This window comes from Oncorhynchus clarkii, chromosome 33 (assembly GCF_045791955.1).
Source record: "Oncorhynchus clarkii lewisi isolate Uvic-CL-2024 chromosome 33, UVic_Ocla_1.0, whole genome shotgun sequence".
NCBI lineage: Eukaryota > Metazoa > Chordata > Actinopteri > Salmoniformes > Salmonidae > Oncorhynchus > Oncorhynchus clarkii.
The window spans coordinates 4119479-4140724 of NC_092179.1; the positions used below are offsets into that span (position 1 = coordinate 4119479).

Sequence of the window (21246 nt, forward strand, 5' to 3'; positions counted from 1 at the left end):
ACAAAATCATAGAAAACGAAACATAGAATGCCCACCCCAAATCACCCCCTGACCAAACCAAATAGAGACATTAAAAGGCTCTAAGGTCAGGGCGTGACATACACAAATCGAGGGTTGCTATCCAAGCCAGCTGATCGTTGGTTTTATCGGTTCGGCTGCCAGAAAAGTGACCCAGTCGTCAAGTCTTTTTGTTCTGTATCTATGGATGTGACCCAATCATTCTAAATGTTCTATTGCCATACTGGCTGGCAACGTTCTTATCCCTTGCTTGCTAGTTAGCCAACTACGGATAATTTAGAGTCACGTCAAACAGTGCAGCCAGATTAACAACAAAGTAGCTGCATTTGCATTTGTTTAAGCGGTTTCGAGTGACATTTATTTGGACACATCTATAACAATGAGCTAATGATACACGATTTTACCTGGCATAGAAAATGTGCTCTCTTGTCACGACATTGTTGTTCAGAGGAGCTAGCCAACAACACAGCTAACACAATCACTTCAAACTGAAAAAGGAAAGACTGCAAACTAGCTGCATTTAGCTTCGTTTGACCCATTTTCTGTGGACATTTCTTTATATATCCATGAAAATGATGCCAATTCCAAAATGATGCCAAGTCTGCACATCTTCCCAGGCAACCACCGCAGCAGGAATGCTGTGATACAAAATCAGCTTTCCCAAGGCAAAAGGGGGATATGCTGTGAAGCCTGTAAAGACAGGCCAAAGGGGGATATGCTGTGAAGCCTGTAAAGACAGGCCAAAGGGGGGATATGCTGTGAAGCCTGTGAAGACAGGCCAAAGGGGGGATATGCTGTGAAGCCTGTAAAGACAGGCCAAAGGGGGGATATGCTGTGAAGCCTGTAAAGACAGGCCAAAGGGGGGATATGCTGTGAAGCCTGTAAAGACAGGCCAAAGGGGGGATATGCTGTGAAGCCTGTAAAGACAGGCCAAAGGGGGGATATGCTGTGAAGCCTGTAAAGACAGGCCAAAGGGGGGATATGCTGTGAAGCCTGTAAAGACAGGCCAAAGGGGGGATATGCTGTGAAGCTTGACCCAACATACTGTAAGGCATAGTTATTATTTAAAAATAGAATTTCAGGCACATACATTCCAAATACTAACATTGAAAAAAAATTGCAATACCAAATATTGCATATTCAGACTCAGTACTCGTCAGTGAAGAGCACTTTTTGACAGTCTTGTCTGGTCCAGCGACGGTGGGTTTGTGCACATAGGCGACGTTGTTGCCGGTGATGTCTGGTGAGGACCTGCCTTACAACAGGCCTACAAACCCTCAGTCCAGCCTCTCTCAACCTATTGCAGACAATCTGAGCACTGATGGAGGGATTGTGCGTTCCTGGTGTCTGCCACTGCGAGGACGATCAGCTGTCCGTCTTGTCTCCCTGTTGCGCTGTCTTAGGCGACTCACAGTACGGACATTGCAATTTATTGCCCTGGCCACATCTGCAGTCCTCATGCCTCCTTGCAGCATGCCTATGGCACGTTCACGCAGATGAGCAGGAACCCTGGGCATCTTTCTTGTACTGTTTATCAGAGCCAGTAGAAGGGCCTCTTTAGTGTTCTACATTTTCAGAACTGTGACCTTAATTGCCTACCGTGTGTAAGCTGTTAGTGTCTAAATGACCGTTATACAGGTGCATGTTCATTAATTGTTTATGGTTCATTGAACAAGCATGGGAAACAGTGTTTAAACCCTTCACAATAAAGATCTGTGAAGTTATTTGGATTTTTACGAATTATCTTTGAAAGACAGGGTCCTGAAAAAGGGACATTTCTTTTTTTGCTGAGTTTATATCACATTTTGTAAATTATTATTATTTACAAAAAAATGCATTTGGACGGGAGATGAGTGTTCAAATTTTACAAGTCTATGTGGTCCTGCAAACTGGAGTGTGGTGGGGTGCCTATATTGGGCATATGGCTCCAATATACAGTGGGTATTTGATAACCTGCAAAATCGGCAGTGTTTCCTACTTACAAAGCATGTAGAGGTCTGTAATTTTTATCATAGGTACACTTCAATTGTGAGAGACGGAATCTAAAACAAAAATCCAGAAAATCACATTGTATGATTTTTAAGTAATTCATTTGCATTTTATTGCATGACATAAGTATTTGATCACCTACCAACCAGTAAGAATTCCGGCTCTCACAGACCTGTTAGTTTTTCTTTAAGAAGTCCTCCTGTTCTCCACTCATTATCTGTATTAACTGCACCTGTTTGAACTCGTTAGCTGTATAAAAGACACCTGTCCACACACTCAATCAAACAGACTCCAACCTCTCCACAATGGCCAAGACCAGAGAGCTGTGTAAGGACATCAGGGGTAAAATTGTAGACCTGCACAAGGCTGGGATGGGCTACAGGACAATAGGCAAGCAGCTTGGTGAGAAGGCAACAACTGTTGGCGCAATTATTAGAAAACGGAAGAAGTTCAAGATGACGGTCAAGCACCCTCGGTCTGGGGCTCCATGCAAGATCTCACCTCGTGGGGCATCAATGATCATGAGGGAGGTGAGGGATCAGCCCAGAACTACATGGCAGGACCTGGTCAATGACCTGAAGAGAGCTGGGACCACAGTCTCAAAGAAAACCATTAGTAACACACTACGCCGTCATGGATTAAAATCATGCAGCGCACGCAAGGTCCCCCTGCTCAAGCCAGCGCATGTCCAGGCCTGTCTGAAGTTTGCCAATGACCATCTGGATGATCCAGAGGAGGAATTGGAGAAGGTCATGTGATCTGATGAGACAAAAATAGAGCTTTTTGGTCTAAACTCCACTCGCCATGTTTGGAGGACGAAGGATGAGTACAACCCCAAGAACACCATCCCAACCGTGAAGCATGGAGGTGGAAACATCATTCTTTGGGGATGCTTTTCTGCAAAGGGGACAGGACGACTGCACCGTATTGAGGGGAGGATGGATGGGGCCATGTATCGTGAGATCTTGGCCAACAACCTCCTTCCCTCAGTAAGAGCATTGAAGATGGGTTGTGTCTGGGTCTTCTAGCATGACAACGACCCGAAACTCACAGCCAGGGCAACTAAGGAGTGGCTCCGTAAGAAGCATCTCAAGGTCCTGGAGTGGCCTAGCCAGTCTCCAGACCTGAACCCAATAGAAAATCTTTGGAGGGAGCTGAAAGTCCGTATTGCCCAGCGAAAGCCCTGAAACCTGAAGGATCTGGAGAAGGTCTGTATGGAGGAGTGGGCCAAAATCCCTGCTGCAGTGTGTACAAAGCTGGTCAAGAACTACAGGAAACATATGATCTCTGTAATTGCAAACAAAGGTTTCTGTACCAAATATTAAGTTCTGCTTTTCTGATGTATCAAATACTTATAGCATGCAATAAAATGCTAATTAATTACTTAAATCATACAATGTGATTTTCTGGATTTTTGTTTCAGATTCCGTTTCTCACAGTTGAAGTGTACCTATGATAAAAATGACAGACCTCTACCTGCTTTGTAAGTAGGGAAACCTGCACAATCGGCAGTGTATCAAATACTTCTCCCCACTGTATATATATTTTTGTTACTGTCAAATGATGTTTTGCCATGATTTTAACCTTTTATTTCTCGAGTGTTGATCAATATCTTGGCTATGAAAAATTTCAAATAAATGCAATTGTGTATTGCTGCTGTTTGTCTGATATCCAACAGTTCATGATCAGCTCTGTTGACCATGAGCATTTTGCAGAGAAAGTGGGGTGAGGTATACTATTTAGGCTCGGAATGACATGTGGCCCATTGTTTCCCTTGTTACCTGGCAACGATCACTAGGGTGCTTCCAACAACTGTCAGTCAAGGCGAGCTCATGAATATAAGCTCCCCGCCCACTCAACCTGTTCATTCAGGCTTCCTGATAGTTAGAGATGAAAGAAAAGGTGCCGTTTCTTCAATACTGAGCATCTTAGTGTACAAAATATTATGGGTCATGTTTTGGTTATTCAAAGGCAATTTTTATTTGGGACCTTTAATCAGAGGAGTTCTAGCAGGGATAATCAACTATATTGAGCAACAAGCAGATTTATTTTCTTGAGACGTTGGTCGGGGGGCCGGAACATAATTACAAATAATTTGTAGACTGCAAATTGACTGCAAGAAGCCCAAACAGATATGCTTGACTAAAACATAATCATTTCAAACCTAGCTTACGATCACGTCCCTCTATTACATATGAGAATACTTGATCAGATTTCTTTAATTAAAATCACTTGGAACTGATTTCTGGTGTTTTTACAGCCTTTTATGTCCACCAATCTAAAGCATGTATTTTTTAAAAAGCTTTTTTTGCTCAGAAAACTTGCGGGGCTAAATAAAACCATCTGCGAGCCAAATTCAGCCCGCCAGTTGGGGAAACCGGAGTTATAGGAAACATTACCACTGCTGTTCTAAGAGGTCCAATTTGTATTTTATGACAACACATGAGCCTTTCATATACATTTGATTTGTGAGCTTAATCATATACATTAATAAAGAATAAGAAATGAAAAGCGCTTGAATTTAGTTTTTGCAAAAATCATCTTTATCTATGCTCATTTATTTCAGAGTGAAAGAATCTTTCACAAGGTAGGTGCAATATGCTATCTTTGGTCTTGGCCATTTGATTCCTGTCATTGGGTTTGTCTTTTTCTATGGTGCTGTGCCGGTCCATAGACTGGATAGGGTATCAGACGAGCAGGGAGATGAGCCATGTTATCAGTGTGTTTCCCTCCACAATGGCTCCACTGGCTGGGTTGAAGCAGCGCTCCAGATCACACAGACTATGTAGGCTGGCCTCAAACGGAACCTGGCACGCAGAGGGAGGGAATCATTTCTCAAGTAATATCTGCATGTCTAACAACCTTAACAGGGTAAACGGGTAACAAAAATGCCATGGAAGAGGCATAATATCAAATGTTTCACACATTCAAGCCATAGTAAAACATCAACAGTACAGTATATCTTAGGTTTGTGTAAGTGTAATGGACATGTTTAGTGTCCTCTGTAAATGTGTGACTACATGTAGCATGTTGTTTCCTGATTATTGTGTTAGGATGTTCTGGGACTGCTCTCAGGGAGGGGACTGATAGGACAGAAACAAGGGAACACAATGTTACTTTGGCCCAACACCTAGAAACTACGTGTGTAAGGTCATGATCAGTCTATTGCACCCTGAGAGCAGAGACACCTAGTTTGTGCATGAGTATAAAACGTGCTAAGGGAGAGCATCCCTTCAGAGCTTCTTACAGACTTGTACTTTGATGATGAAGCTTGTTGTAACCTCTCTGGCCGTGATAATAAAGATCTGTTCATTTAACTTTGAGTCCTTAGTGGTAATTTCCACTAAACAAGTTAACCCTTTACCGGTATGTGAACTTTGGGGGGTGTTGAATCAGTGTGTGGTGTGTTTAGCATACCTCAGTGAGAACAGCTGCCTCTGAACCAGGTTGCAGTAAGTCCTTTATAGCAGCACAGCAGCACCTGGTCTGCTCCTGTAGCATCTGAAACAACCAACCAACACACAAAACATGTACTCATTTACAGGTAGATTCACTTACATGCACATTTGACCAGTGCTTAATTTGTAAATGGGGAGGTGACGGAACAAAAGTGAGCGCTAGAGGGGGGGGTGAAGCTTACAGGGCATTAGTGCCACAAACAAAGTTAACTACCCACAACGAAAGGAAGGAAAAAGGGCTACCTAAGTATGGTTCCCAATCAGAGACAACAATAGACAGCTGTCCCTGATTGAGAACCATACCCTGCCAAAACATAGAAAACAAAACATAGAATGCCCACCCCAAATCACACCCTGACCAAACCAAATAGAGACATAAAAAGCTCAGGGTGTGACATACACAAATCGAGGGTTGCTGCTACCCCCCCCCCCCCCCCCCAAAGGTGCGGACTCCGGCCGCAAGACTTGAACCAATAGCGGAGAGTCTGGGTGGGCATCTATCTGCAATGGCGGCTCAGGTGCGGGACGCAGACCCCGGTTTACTACTGGCTCACCCTGGTGTGGGCACCCTCGCTGCGGGCCCCGGACAGGGCACCCTCGCTGCGGGCCCCGGACTGGGCACCCTCGCTGCGGGCCCCGGACTGGGCACCCTCGCTGCGGGCCCCGGACTGGGCACCCTCGCTAGGGCCCCGGACTGGAGGCCGTCGCTGGAGGCTTCGTGCCATGGATCGTCCCTGGAGGCTTCGCGCCATGGATCGTCCCTGGAGGCTTCGCGCCATGGATCGTCCCTGGAGGCTTCGCGCCATGGGTCGTCCCTGGAGGCTTCGCGCCATGGGTCGTCCCTGGAGGCTTCGCGCCATGGGTCGTCCCTGGAGGCTTCGCGCCATGGGTCGTCCCTGGAGGCTTCGCGCCATGGGTCGTCCCTGGAGGCTTCGCGCCATGGGTCGTCCCTGGAGGCTTCGCGCCATGGGTCGTCCCTGGAGGCTTCGCGCCATGGATCGTCCCTGGAGGCTTCGCGCCATGGATCGTCCCTGGAGGCTTCGCGCCATGGATCGTCCCTGGAGGCTTCGCGCCATGGATCGTCCCTGGAGGCTTCGTGCCATGGATCGTCCCTGGAGGCTTCGTGCCATGGATCGTCCCTGGAGGCTTCGTGCCATGGATCATCCCTGGAGGCTTCGTGCCATGGATCATCCCTGGAGGCTTCGTGCCATGGATCATCCCTGGAGGCTTCGTGCCATGGATCATCCCTGGAGGCTTCGTGCCATGGATCATCCCTGGAGGCTTCGTGCCATGGATCATCCCTGGAGGCTTCGTGCCATGGATCATCCCTGGAGGCTTCGTGCCAGGGATCGCCACTGGAGGCCGGGTGCGTAGAGCTGGCACAGGGCTTACCGGGCTGGGGAGACGTACAAGAGACCGGGTGCGTGGAGCTGGCACAGGATATACTGGGCCGTGGAGACGGACCGGAGGTCTGGAGCGCAGAGCTGGCACAACCCATCCTGGCTGGATGCTCACCCTAGCCCGGCAACTGCGCTGGCACAGGACGCACTGGGCTGTGGATGCGTACCGGCAACACAGTACGTGTAACTGCAAAGCATGGTGCCTGAAGGGTCACACGCTCCTCAAAGCGACTGTCTTGCTCCAGACTCCAACCCCTCCAAAAACTCTTTCGTCCCTCTCTGCCAACCACTCCTCGCTCAAAAGGTCAAAAAAATCCTCCTCGGTCTCGGACTCACCCCTCAGCACCGACGCCCACGTCATCTGCCCCCCCCCCCCCCCCAAAAAATATATATATTTTGGGGCTGCCTCTCAGGTTTCCGTTGTGTCCTCTCCTCCTGACCACACAGCTTGGTCCTTTGGTGGTGGGTAGTTCTGTCACGGCCGTTGCTGGAAGAAGACCAAGGTGCAGCGTTGTGAGCGTACATTTTCCTTATTTCAAAATGTCGCCAACAAAACAACAAACAAAAAAACTACCGTGAAGCTTACAGGGCATTAGTGCCACAAACAAAGTTAACTACCCACAACGAAAGGAGGGAAAAAGGGCTACCTAAGTATGGTTCCCAATCAGAGACAACAATAGACAGCTGTCCCTGATTGAGAACCATACCCTGCCAAAACATAAAAACACAAAATCATAGAAAACGAAACATAGAATGCCCACCCCAAATCACCCCCTGACCAAACCAAATAGAGACATTAAAAGGCTCTAAGGTCAGGGCGTGACATACACAAATCGAGGGTTGCTATCCAAGCCAGCTGATCGTTGGTTTTATCGGTTCGGCTGCCAGAAAAGTGACCCAGTCGTCAAGTCTTTTTGTTCTGTATCTATGGATGTGACCCAATCATTCTAAATGTTCTATTGCCATACTGGCTGGCAACGTTCTTATCCCTTGCTTGCTAGTTAGCCAACTACGGATAATTTAGAGTCACGTCAAACAGTGCAGCCAGATTAACAACAAAGTAGCTGCATTTGCATTTGTTTAAGCGGTTTCGAGTGACATTTATTTGGACACATCTATAACAATGAGCTAATGATACACGATTTTACCTGGCATAGAAAATGTGCTCTCGTCACGACATTGTTGTTCAGAGGAGCTAGCCAACAACACAGCTAACACAATCACTTCAAACTGAAAAAGGAAAGACTGCAAACTAGCTGCATTTAGCTTCGTTTGACCCATTTTCTGTGGACATTTCTTTATATATCCATGAAAATGATGCCAATTCCAAAATGATGCTAAGTCTGCACATCTTCCCAGGCAACCACCGCAGCAGGAATGCTGTGATACAAAATCAGCTTTCCCAAGGCAAAAGGGGGATATGCTGTGAAGCCTGTAAAGACAGGCCAAAGGGGGATATGCTGTGAAGCCTGTAAAGACAGGCCAAAGGGGGGATACGCTGTGAAGCATGTGAAGACAGGCCAAAGGGGGGATATGCTGTGAAGCCTGTAAAGACAGGCCAAAGGGGGGATATGCTGTGAAGCCTGTAAAGACAGGCCAAAGGGGGGATATGCTGTGAAGCCTGTAAAGACAGGCCAAAGGGGGGATATGCTGTGAAGCCTGTAAAGACAGGCCAAAGGGGGGATATGCTGTGAAGCCTGTAAAGACAGGCCAAAGGGGGGATATGCTGTGAAGCTTGACCCAACATACTGTAAGGCATAGTTATTATTTAAAAATAGAATTTCAGGCACATACATTCCAAATACTAACATTGAAAAAAAATTGCAATACCAAATATTGCATATTCAGACTCAGTACTCGTCAGTGAAGAGCACTTTTTGACAGTCTTGTCTGGTCCAGCGACGGTGGGTTTGTGCACATAGGCGACGTTGTTGCCGGTGATGTCTGGTGAGGACCTGCCTTACAACAGGCCTACAAGCCCTCAGTCCAGCCTCTCTCAACCTATTGCAGACAATCTGAGCACTGATGGAGGGATTGTGCGTTCCTGGTGTCTGCCACTGCGAGGACGATCAGCTGTCCGTCTTGTCTCCCTGTTGCGCTGTCTTAGGCGTCTCACAGTACGGACATTGCAATTTATTGCCCTGGCCACATCTGCAGTCCTCATGCCTCCTTGCAGCATGCCTATGCCACAGCTAACACAATCACTTCAAACTGAAAAAGGAAAGACTGCAAACTAGCTGCATTTAGCTTCGTTTGACCCATTTTCTGTGGACATTTCTTTATATATCCATGAAAATGATGCCAATTCCTCCCTGTCTTGCCAGACTACCAACCCCTGCACGTTCATTACTACAGGACAACTGGAGATCGAATTTCAATATTGAAACAGACAGCAAGGTTTATACAAATCTCCTCTATTGAAAACCAATTGCTAGTCTAAAAGAAATGAGAGAATATTTATGCTTTTTACAGTGGAGAGTAAGCTTATAAATTGTCTGGCTGGGCTGATGAGACAGTTGATTGCACAGTGAGATGGAACAGAGTAAATTATTTTAGCAGGTGCTAACTTGTGGAATTGATGCCAGCTGGAATGCGGTTTTAACTAATCAGCATCCAGTATTAGACGCACCCGTTGTACAACTTTAATTCACAAACACAATTCAACACAATCACTTTTGTGTTTATTGAAGGCAGTGGGCCCTTGCCAATTATGTTGCCTCCGGTGTCCGGCATGATAGATGTTGCAGTTTCTTGAATGACTTTAAATAATGAAGTCCCAGAAAAAGGAAGTTGAGTTTAATTCATGGAATGGTGGTGTGGTATATTTTATATATTAAATGCATGCCTACATTCAGATATAGATCTCTCTGTTCAATAGCACTTACCTGCTCTTCTATTTCTTCACCAGTTGTCTGGGACAGGGATGTTGTTTCAATGTGCCAACTCGTAGGCAAGTTCTCTGCATTTCAACTGCTGAAAACCCTCCAATTACTGGCCAACAGATTTTCTTGTGGAGATTTCATTAAATAGGGTTTTCAGTGTATTTATCTTAAACCATTCCTTTAAATATGGTGTACGTTTAATTAGAAATTTGTCGACAGACGAGAATACATTGTGAGAACAGGTTCAGAAAATAGGGATCCCCAAAAGAAATCAATCCAAATATAGTTTTAACACCAATTGGTAGATTAAAAATACTCTTTTAGATTTAGACACATTTTAGTGTTAGGAAAGTACATATAAACCATTTAAAAAAAACTGTTCTGGAGAGCCTTTACGCACAAAATATACAGTGCATTCGGAAAGTATTCAGAACCCTCAACTTCTTCCACAACTTTTTGTTACGTTACAGCCTTATTCCAAAATGGATTATATAGTCCCCACCCCATCCACACACACACACACACCACACACACACACACACACACACACACACAATGACGAAGCGAAAACAGGTTTAGACATTTTAGAAAATGTGTTAAAAATAAAAACAGAAATACCTTATTTACATACACTTAGGTTGGAGTCATTACAACTCGTTATTCAACCACTCCACACATTTCTTGTTAACAAACTATAGTTTTGTCGGTTAGGACATCTACTTTGTGCATGACACAAGTCATTTTAAGTCATTGTTTACAGACAGATTATTTCACTGTATCACAATTCCAGTGGGTCAGAAGTTTACATTAACTCAGTTGACTGTGCCTTGAAACAGCTTGGAAAATTCCAGAAAATGTCATGGCTTTAGAAGCTTCTGATAGGCTAATTGACATAATTTGAGACAATTGGAGGTGCACCTGTGGCTGTATTTCAAGGCCTACCTTCAAACTCAGTACCTCTTTGCTTGTCATCATGGGAAAATCAAAAGAAATCAGCCAAGAACTCAGATTTAAAAAAAGTGTAGACCTTCAAAACGCCTGAAGGTACCACAATCATCTGTACAAACAATAACTCGCAAGTATAAACACCATGGGTCCACGCAGCCGTCATTCCGCTCAGGAAGGAGACGCGTTCTGTCTCCTAGAGATGAACGTACTTTGGTGCGAAAAGTGCAAATCGATCCCAGAACAACAGCAAAGGACCTTGTGAAGATGCTGGAGGAAACAGCTACAAAAGTATCTATATCCACAGTAAAACAACTCCTATATCGACATAACCTGAAAGACCACTCAGCAAGGAAGAAGCCACTGCTCCAAAACCACCATAAAAAAATCCAGACTACAGTTTGCAACTGCACACGGGGACAAAGATTGTACTTTTTGGAGAAATGTTCTCTGTTCTGATGAGACAAAAATAGAACTGTTTGGCCATAATGACCATCGTTATGTTTGGAGAAAAAGGGGGAGGCTTGCAAGCCGAAGAATACCATCCCAACCGTGAAGCACGGGGGTGGCAGCATCATGTTCTGGGGGTGCTTTGCTGCTGGAGGGACTGGTGCACTTCAGAAAATAGATGTCATCATAAGGGAGGAAAAGTATGTGGATATATTGAAGCAACATCTCAAGACATCAGTCAGGAAGTTAAAGCTTGGTCGCAAATGGGTCTTCCAAATGGACAATGACCCCAAGCATACTTCCAAAGTTGTGGAAAAATGGCTCAAGGACAACAAAGTCAAGGTATTGGAGTGGCCATCATAAAGCCCTGACCTCAATCCTATAGAAAATTTGTGGGCAGAACTGAAAAAGCGTGTGCGAGCAAGGAAGCCTACAAACCTGACTCAGTTACACCAGCTCTGTCAGGAGGAATGGGCCAAAATTCACCCAACTTATTGTGGGAAGCTTGTGGAAGGCTACCCGAAACTTTTGACCCAAGTTAAACAATTTAAAGGCAATGCCACCAAACACTAATTAAGTGTATGTAAACTTCTGACCCACTGGGAATGTGATGAAATAAATAAAAATCACTCTATTATTCTGACATTTTACATTCTTAAAATAAAGTGGTGATCCTAACTGACCTAAAACAGGGAATTCTTACTTGGATTAAATGTCAGGAATAGTTAAAAACTGAGTTAATGTATTTGGCTAAGGTGTATGTAAACGTCCAACTTCAAATGTAAGTATTCAGACCCTTTGCTATGAGACTAGAAATTGAGCTCCGGTGCATCCTCTTTCCTTTGATCATCCTTCAGATATTTCTACAACTTGATTGGAGTCCACCTGTGGTAAATTCTATTGATTGAACATGATTTGGAAAGGCACACACTTGTCTATAGAAGGTCCCACAGTTGACAGTGCAAAAACAGAGCAAAAACAAAAACCATGTGGTCGAAGGAATTGTCTGTAGCACTCTGAGACAGGATTGTGTCGAGGCATAGATCTGGGGATGGGCACCAAAATATTTCAGCAGGATTGAGGGTTCCCTGAGGGTTCCCAAGAACACAGTGGCCTCCATCATTCTTAAATGGAAGAAGTTTGGAACCACCAAGACTCTTCCTAGAGCTGGCTGTCCAGCCAAACTGGGCAATCGGGGGAGAAGGACTTTGGTCAGGGAGGTGACCAAGAACCCGATGGTCACTGACAGAGCTCCAGAGTTCCTCCGTGGAGGTAAGAGAACCTTCCAGTCGGACAACCATCTCTGCAGCACTCCACCAATCAGGGCTTTATGGTAGAGTGGCAAGAATGAAGCCACTCCTCAAAAAAAGGCACATGACAGCCCACTTGGAGTTTGCCAAAAGGCACCTAAATGACTCTCAGACCATGAGAAACAAGATTCTCTGGTCTGATGAAACTCAGATTGAACTTTTTGGCCTGAATGCCAAGCATCACATCTGGAGGAAAACTGGCACCATCCCTACGGTGAAGCACGGTGGTGGCAGCATCATGCTGTGGGGATGTTTTTCAGCGGCAGGGACTGTGACGAGTCAGGATCGAGGGAAAGATGAAAGGAACAAAGTACAGAGAGATCCTTGATGAAAACCTGCTCCAGAGCGCTCAGTACCTCAGTCTGGGGCAAAGTTTCACCTTCCATCAGGACAACAACCCTAAGCACACAGCCAAGACAACGCAGGAGTGGCTTCAGGTCAAGTATTTGAATGTTGCCCAGCCAGAGCCCAGACTTGAACTCGATCGAAAATCTCTGAAGAGACCTGAAAATAGCTGTGCAGCAATGCTCTCCATCCAACCTGACAGAGCTTGAAAGAATGCAGAGAAAAATGGGAGAAACTCCCCAAATACAGGTGTGCCAAGCTTGTAGCATCATACCCAAGAAGAGTAGAGGCTGTAATCGCTGTCAAAGGTGCTTCAACAAGGCACTGAGTAAGGGTCTGAATACTTATGTAAATTAGATATTTCAGATTTTTTTTATATTTCTAAAAACCTGTTTTGCTTTGTCATTATGGAGTATTGTGTGTAGATTGATGACGAAATAAAACAATTTCATCAATTTTAGAATAAGGCTGTAACATAACAAAATCTGGGCAAAGTCAAAAGGTCTGAATACTTTCCGAATGCACTGTAATATTTACTTTTGACCTTTTACTCAAGTATGACAATTGAGAACTTTTTCGACCACTGTACGTACATTCAAAACCATTACTTTCACTCAAGTAGTAATTTACTGGGTGACTAACTTTTACTTGAGTTATTTTCTACACTGAACAAAAATATAAACACAACATGTAAATTGTTGGTCCCATGTTTCATGAGCTGAAATAAAAGATCCCTGAAATTTTCCATACACACAAAAAAAAACCTTTCAGTATTTCTCTCAAATGTGCACAAATGTGTTTACATCCCTGTTAGTGAGCATTTCTCCTTTGCCAAGATAATCCATCCACCTGACAAGTGTGATATATCAAGAAGCTGATTAAACAGCATGATCATTACACAGATGCACCTTGTGCTAGGGACAATAAAAGGACACTTTAAAATGTGCAGTTGTCACGCAACACAATGCCACAAATGTCTCATGTTTTGAGGGAGCGTGCAATTGGCATGCTGATTGCAAGAATGTCCACCAGAGCTGTTGGCAGAGAATTGAAAGTTCATTTCTCTACCGCCTCCAATGTTGTTTTATATAATTTGGCAGTATATCCAACCGGCCTCACAACCGCAGACCACTTGTAACCACACCAGCCCAGGACCTCCACATCCGGTCGTCTTAGACCAGCCACCCAGACAGCTGATGAAATTGTGGGTTTGCACAACTGAAAAATTTCTGGACAAACTGTCAGAAACCGTCTCACGAAAGCGCATCTACGTGCTCGTCGTCCTCACCAGGGTCTTGACCTGACTGCAGTTCGGTGTCGTAGCCAGCTTCAGTGGGCACTGGCACACTGGAGAAGTGTGCTCTTCGTGGATGAATCTCGGTTTCAACTGTACTGGGCAGATGATTGTGTGATCAATGTTGATTAGAGTGCCCCATGGTGGGGGTGGGGGGGTTATAGTATGGGCAGGCATAAGCTACGGGCAACGAACACCATTGCATTTATCAACGGCAATTTGAGTGCACAGAGATACATACTGTACCGTGACGAGATCCTGAGGACCATTGTCGTGCCATTCATCACCTCATGTTTCATCGTGATAGCATGATGTCGCAAGAATCTGTACACAATTCCTGGAAGCTGAAAATGTCTTCAGTTCTTCCATGGCCTGCATACTCATCATACATCTAAACCATTGAGCATGTTTGGGATATTCTGTATCGATGTGTACGACAGCGTGTTCCAGTTCCCGCCAATATCCAGCAAGTTTGCACAGCCATTGAAGAGGAGTATGATAACATTCCACAGACCACAATCAACAGCCTAATCAACTCTATGTGAAGGAGATGTGTCGTGCTGCATGACGCAAAAGGTGGTAACATCAGATACTGACTGGGTTTCTGATCCAAGCCCCTGAATCTTCTTTAAGGTTGCATACAGATTGCATATCTGTATTCCCAGTCATGTGAAATCCAGATAATAGGGCATAATGAATTTATTGCAGTTGCGTCTCTTTTTGTTCAGGGTAGTAAGACATTTGAGTGTTTTTTCCATCACTGTTAACATGTGAATGTGGACTATAAGGCCTGTCAGAGCCGTTACCAGTAGCACACAGACCTGTATGTGAGGGCTGGAGGTAGCAGCCTTGTCTGGGATCTTGGTGCGGCGTTGTCTCTCCATCTTGGGGCTGGGGGAGGAGGGGGCGCTACTGGCAGCAGGCGGAGAGGAGACGTTACCCTCAACACAGGCTGAGGCCAGCTGAGCATGGACTGCACACAGTCTAGAGGAGAACATATGGGGTGGTGCTGGTGGTCACAGAGGTTGCATTACATTTAGTTACCAACATTCATTTCATTTAGTTAAATACGGTTGGTGAATTCAACTAAAGTAGATAAGACAAAAGGGTTTAGGGAGAGATTCTGGAAGAGATTGTCACGATCGTCGTAAGAAGCTGACCAAAATGCAGCGTGGTATGTGTTCATGATGATATTTTAATTAAAGAAAGCACTGAACACTGAATTCAAAACGAAAAAGAAGCTATTTACCAAACTGTGCTGACACACGCAACTGACATAGACAATCACCCACAACCCACAATGATAAAAACAGGCTACCTAAATATGGTTCCCAATCAGAGACAATGACTAACACCTGCCTCTGATTGAGAACCATATCAGGCCAAACACAGAAACAGACAAACTAGACATACAACATAGAATGCCCACTCAGATCACACCCAGACCAAACAAAACATATAAACATACAAAGCAAACTATGGTCAGGGCGTGACAGAGATACAGTAAGAATTATTACAGAGGGAATGGATACAGATGTGGCCAGGTCCATATCGACTTCCGGCTCCTAAACAAACCATATTAGCCACTCGTTAGACGCTACAATATGGTGATAGCTCCATCTCGCCCCTAGCACCTAGGCTGCTGTACATGGAAAGCAGCTACCTACTTCGCCATGCTGACGAGTTTCTGTCCACACTGCAGCTCTATGACAGTGCAGGCTGTGGCCCTCATGGCCGAGAGTGGCACTTTGTTCAGCCCAAACAGCAGCATGACCTGGCGAACACAGAGACAAAAGGAGAAACACTGTCAAAGTCAACCCTGTAAGGCAGTGGTTACCGACCTGTTTGACGTGACAATAAGTGACAAGGACTTGGTAAGATAGCACAAAACAGATCTGAGACCAGGCTAGCTCCTTTTATGGTTGATGAGTGTGTGTGGTTGGATGAAGAGTGTGTGTGTGTTGTGTATTGTACCGTATCCGTGTCTTCTTGGGTGTGGCTGAGAGCAGGCCGGTGCCACTGGATACACAGCTGCTTCCTGTCAGCAAAGGACCAGGGGTACATCTGAGCTCCCATAGTGCCTCTCACTGTAGGACACATCTTTAACACAAACACACAAACAACATCAACATACACTTTAATAAACATCCCAATACAAGCCATGGTACAGTATATGCATGCATCTCTTCAGGATTCAGCCCATAGTGCCTATTAGTGTGTGTACCTGTATAATCTGTGGCTGCATGATGATTTCAGTGGGGGGTTCAGGGGCGCAGCAGGACTCTCTGTAGCCCACCATGTGGGAACAGAAGAAGGTCTGGAGCTGAACCAACCTCAGCGCCAGACTACTGTCTTCTGACTGGGACACCAGGCCCTCCACACACTGGGGCACCACTGGAACACACACCCACGTAGGCAAGCATGCACACATACACACATGCAGATGAACATCTCTGAACGTCAGGTAACAAAATGATTTACTGTGACACCGGGGTAGTGTACCTGGGCGCATGGCGATGTGCTGCAGGTTGAACAGGTGTTTGTAGTAGCGGGACAGGTGGACCCATGTGAGCTGGGAGCGTTTCCTGCTGCTCAGCCCTGGATCAAGCTCTGGAGACGAGCTGGAGACAGTCCTCACCATCACATCTATCCCTCCTGGTAGAGTCACACAACACACAGACAGATATTACAAATATGGTAACCAGCACTGTTACGATTTCCATAAAGAAAATACATGATATCTCCTTTCCTCATAAAGAGGAGAGAACATTACAGAACCGCTAACAATGTAGACCACAATCTAACACGAACATGGGTACAAATCACACTACTGTAGCGACTTTTATAATGGCTGTTATTGTAAGACCAGATGTGGCCCTGGCTAAAGGACAAAATGGTTGTAGTGAGGGATGTTTGTTTACCACAGGGGTTGAGCAGGTCGTTGGAGGCAAAGTCAGGCAGGAGCTTGAGGGAGATGAGAGGCAGGTGTCCTCCTTTAGCTCCGGTACTACCACACAGCTGGCTACATGTGGACATGGCTTCAGACGCCTGAGGAACACACACAACATTATAAGTGTGTGTGTGCGTGTGTGTGTGTGTGTGTCAGTCTATTTACCTTAGTAGCAGCTCGGACAGAGACCCAGTAGAGCAATAAGTAGGCTTCCCCTGGAGTCAGGCCTCTGTTCAGAGTTGTCCTGACACGCTTCCAACCTGGAGGCTGAAACAAGACAAATACACGCCATGATGCAGGCGTACACACACACACAGTCCTCTCCAAAGAAAAATACTGCCCCGCGGAACCACAATTGAATGTCTCATGACACAGACAGGTACCTTCAGTATGGCATTTTTAGGTGGTGAAGGTGGGACGGGGTTCTGCTGGTCCTGAGGTGCTGGGATGCTCTGCTCCCACTGGTGCAAGTACACTAACGCCATCTCCAGATAACACTTACGGATCAGCCTGACACACACACACACACACACACACACACACACACACACACACGCTTTAGTCAAACAAGCACACTGGTGTTTGAGGAGGTCAGTACACTACTCTCAAAGATGATCATTCACACTACTGTAGGCGACTTACTGTAGATTGTGACTCTGGGACAGAGAGATATTGATGCTCTCCAGTAGTGTCAGCGCAACTGTCTGAGGCTGGAAGTCACCGAGAGACATCAGACAGCGCTCCACCATCCCTGGACACAAACACACACACACACACACCAAAAATAATCAAACTAACAAGGTCACTCTGACATTCAATGAGTAGATGCACACATACATATTTAATCTCATGATTGAATAAGGTTGGAAATAAATGTTTTACCCTTGCAGTAGAGGATATCAGCCTCCAGCTGTCTGTCTCTGGTAGCGCATGCCTGGGAAACGAGCAGGGCTGACTGCAGCACCTCCTGAGCACACACCCAGGGATGGCTGGAGGTAGACAGGCTGGAGGAAGGGGCGCTGGTCATGGCCTGTACAGCCAAACAGTGACCTGTTCAGAACAGATAGAGAGACTGATTAAGTGGTTGTTCATAAGATAGGTAACCTACCTGTATGTGGACCTATGTGCATTACTGGGTGGAGACTTTTGAGAACTATGGTACAGTATGAATCATACCCAGGCGCATTGTGGCCTTGGCCAGTAGTGGGAGATGTGGGAGGTAGATGTTAGAGAGACCAGGGGCTGGAGGGAGGATTACTCTGCCTCTCTCTCCCAATGACACACTCTCCCCCAACACACACAGCTGAGAAAAGACAATGCACACACATTAAGACAAATCAGTGTTCCGACTGTAATACAGGCAGTAAGGTAAGTTAATCGGGGGACAATGTAAAGGAATAATGAACAAGAGTGGTGGAGAGGAGAGATGAGGACTTATTTGTAATTTTTCTGAGTTAACCTAGCCTGTTGTGGTACAGAAAAAAAGAGACGGGAGAGGTAAGAAAATAAGACTGTGGTTGGAGTCATGAGAGGAGAAAGAGATGTTGGAGGGACTATGTCTGACAGACCTGTTGCTGTAGTAGTTTCTGTGTGAGCAGGTGTAGGGCCTGGCTGCATGTCCCTCTCAGATCACTGAGCAGTAGAGTGGCCTGGGCCAACGTTACACTGGAGCCAGGAGGCAGACAGGAGTGACCCGACAGAAGACTCACTGCCTCCTATAGTACACAACACATTCATAAGTCTACTTGTATGTGTAGATTAGCGTATACACTAGTAAAGAATGTGCGTATAAATATGTACTGTAAGTGATTGAGTGGTCGGTATGGAATTATAGAACGATTATTACACAGACTAACCAATATTATACAGACTTGATCAATTGTAATGTAGTGTTGCACGGTATACCAAAGCTTCTGATACTACAACATGAAAAACGGTTCAGTACTAACATTTTTGTTAATTAATTTCGGATACTTCTATCATGTCTCTCGTCGTATAGTGATTGAGAGGATCACGTCTGTCTAGTAATTGGTCTGAATTTTCTCAAGCTTACTACTGAATGTTCGTAGTGGTAGGCTAGGTTTCCTATAGTAGACAATGGTAAGTCAGCTGACAGAGTGCGAGACACTTTTGAAAAGCAAGGAGTGCGAGAGAAGACAGGGAGAGTTATCGGGCCTCTGACAGACCTGTTGAGTAACATCAGACAACCCCATAGTAGAATAGTTTAACTATGTACCTAGTCGTTGTGCGTTCCATGCGAGAAATAAAAAATCCTATCGAGGCGCAATCAAGTTGCGAGTGCAACAGGGAGAGAGAGCCATGCATTCTGATAAGAAAATGTTGTGCTTTGACTGCAGTTTTGATGGCTTTTGTAAAAAAAAATCGCAGCTTTCCATTGCTATTCCATTGTATTTCTCAACTCCAAAAAATGAGCCTGAACTGTATCAGCATAGTTTGTCGCTGTCACGTTCTTACCTTTATTTCCTTTGTTTTGTCATTATTTAGTATGGTCAGGGCGTGAGTTGGGGTGGGCAGTCTATGTTTGTTTTTCTATGATTTGGGTATTTCTATGTTTCGGCCTAGTATGGTTCACAATCAGAGGCAGGTGTCATTAGTTGTCTCTGGTTGAGAATCATACTTAGGTAGCCTGGGTTTCACTGTGTGTTTGTGGGTGATTGTTCCTGTCTCTGTGTTTGCACCAGATAGGACTGTTTTAGGTTTTCTCACGTTTGTTGTTTTGTTAGTTTATTCATGTATAGTTTCTTTATTAAAGAACTATGAATAACAACCACGCTGCGTTTTGGTCCACCTCTCCTTCAAGCCAAGAAAACCGTTACAGAATCACCCACCACAACAGGACCAAGTGGCGTGGTAACGGGCAACAGCAACAGTGGCGCAAAGAGGAATGGACTTGGGACGATGTATTGGATGGCAAGGGTTGCTACACATGGGAGGAGATCCTGGCGGGAAGGGATCGCCTTCCATGGGAACAGGTGAAGGCAGCTAGGAGAGCAGAGGCAGCCGGAGAGAGGAGCCGGCGATATGAGGGAACACGGCTGGCAAGGAAGCCCGAGAGGCAGCCCCAAAAATTTATTGGTGGGGGGCACACAGGAACTATGGCGAAGCCAGGTAGGAGACCTGAGCCAACTTCCTGTGCTTACAGGGGGGCGAGAGAGACCGGGCAGGCACCGTGTTATGCTGTGGAGCGCACGGTGTCCCCAGTGCGGGTGCATAGCAAGGTGCGGTACATACCAGCTCCGCGTATCGGCCGGGCTAGAGTGGGCATCGAGCCAAGTGCCATGAAGCCGGCTCTACGCATCTGGTCTCCAGTGCGTCTCCTTGGGCCGGCTTACATGGCACCAGCCTTGCGCATGGTGTCCCCGGTTCGCCTGCATAGCCCAGTGCGGGCTATTCCACCTCGCCGCACTGGCAGGGCGACCGGGAGCATTCAACCAGGTAAGGTTGGGCAGGCTCGGTGCTCAAGAGCTCCAGTGCGCCTGCACGGTCCAGTCTATCCGGTACCACCTCCACGCACCAGCCCTCCGGTGGCAGCCCCCCGCACCAGGCTGTCTCTCCGTCTCATCCTTACAGGTGCTCCCGCCTGTCCAGCGCTGCCGGAGCCTTCCTCCTCTCCAGCGCAGCCGGAGTCTCCCGCCTGTTCGGCGCTGCCAGAGCTCCCGCCCCTCAGTCCAGAGGCGCAAGAGCCCCTCATTCCAGAGGCGCCAGAGCTCCTTAGTCCAGTGCTGCCAGAGCCTTCCTCTCCAGCGTTGCCGGAGCCACCCGTCTGCCCAGCGCCATCTGAGCCGCCCGTCTGCCCAGCGCCGCCTGAGCCGCCCGTCTGCCCAGCGCCGCCAGTCTGCCCAGCGCCGCCAGTGCCGCCAGTCTGCCAGTGCCGCCAGTCTGCCAGGTGCCGCCAGTCTGCCAGGGGCCGCCAGTCTGCCAGGGGCCGCCAGTGCCGCCAGTCAGCCAGGGGCCGCCAGTGCCGCCCCTCAGCCCAGAGGCGCCAGAGCCCCTCTGTCCCGAGCAGCTGCCCCTCTGTCCCGAGCAGCTGCCCCTCTGTCCCGAGCAGCTGCCCCTCTGTCCAGTGGGGTCATTGAGAAGGGTTGCCATGGTTAGAGAGCCACGGAGGCGGACAATAAGGTGGACTAAGACAATGGTGAAGTGGGGTCCGCGTCCCGCGCCAGGGCCGCCACCGCGGACAGACG

General features: G+C 46.5%; 1 protein-coding gene across 1 annotated transcript in view; it reads right to left on the reverse strand.

The window, feature by feature from the left end:
* Nucleotides 1-4598: 4598 nt before the first annotated feature.
* The window catches only part of LOC139392739 (cilia and flagella associated protein 54), a 116590-nt gene continuing 99942 nt past the window's right edge, over nucleotides 4599-21246 (reverse strand). Inside the window, exons 54-67 of the mRNA XM_071140952.1 lie at nucleotides 18610-18756; nucleotides 18218-18344; nucleotides 17924-18091; nucleotides 17684-17792; nucleotides 17425-17575; nucleotides 17207-17308; nucleotides 17013-17139; nucleotides 16594-16746; nucleotides 16316-16485; nucleotides 16066-16191; nucleotides 15759-15865; nucleotides 14913-15075; nucleotides 5425-5508; nucleotides 4599-4814 (exon numbers count right to left, since the gene is read on the reverse strand). Of these exons, the coding sequence (XP_070997053.1) occupies nucleotides 4695-4814; nucleotides 5425-5508; nucleotides 14913-15075; nucleotides 15759-15865; nucleotides 16066-16191; nucleotides 16316-16485; nucleotides 16594-16746; nucleotides 17013-17139; nucleotides 17207-17308; nucleotides 17425-17575; nucleotides 17684-17792; nucleotides 17924-18091; nucleotides 18218-18344; nucleotides 18610-18756 (1854 nt within the window). The 3' untranslated portion in view covers nucleotides 4599-4694. The remainder of the gene's footprint in view (nucleotides 4815-5424; nucleotides 5509-14912; nucleotides 15076-15758; nucleotides 15866-16065; nucleotides 16192-16315; nucleotides 16486-16593; nucleotides 16747-17012; nucleotides 17140-17206; nucleotides 17309-17424; nucleotides 17576-17683; nucleotides 17793-17923; nucleotides 18092-18217; nucleotides 18345-18609; nucleotides 18757-21246) is intronic.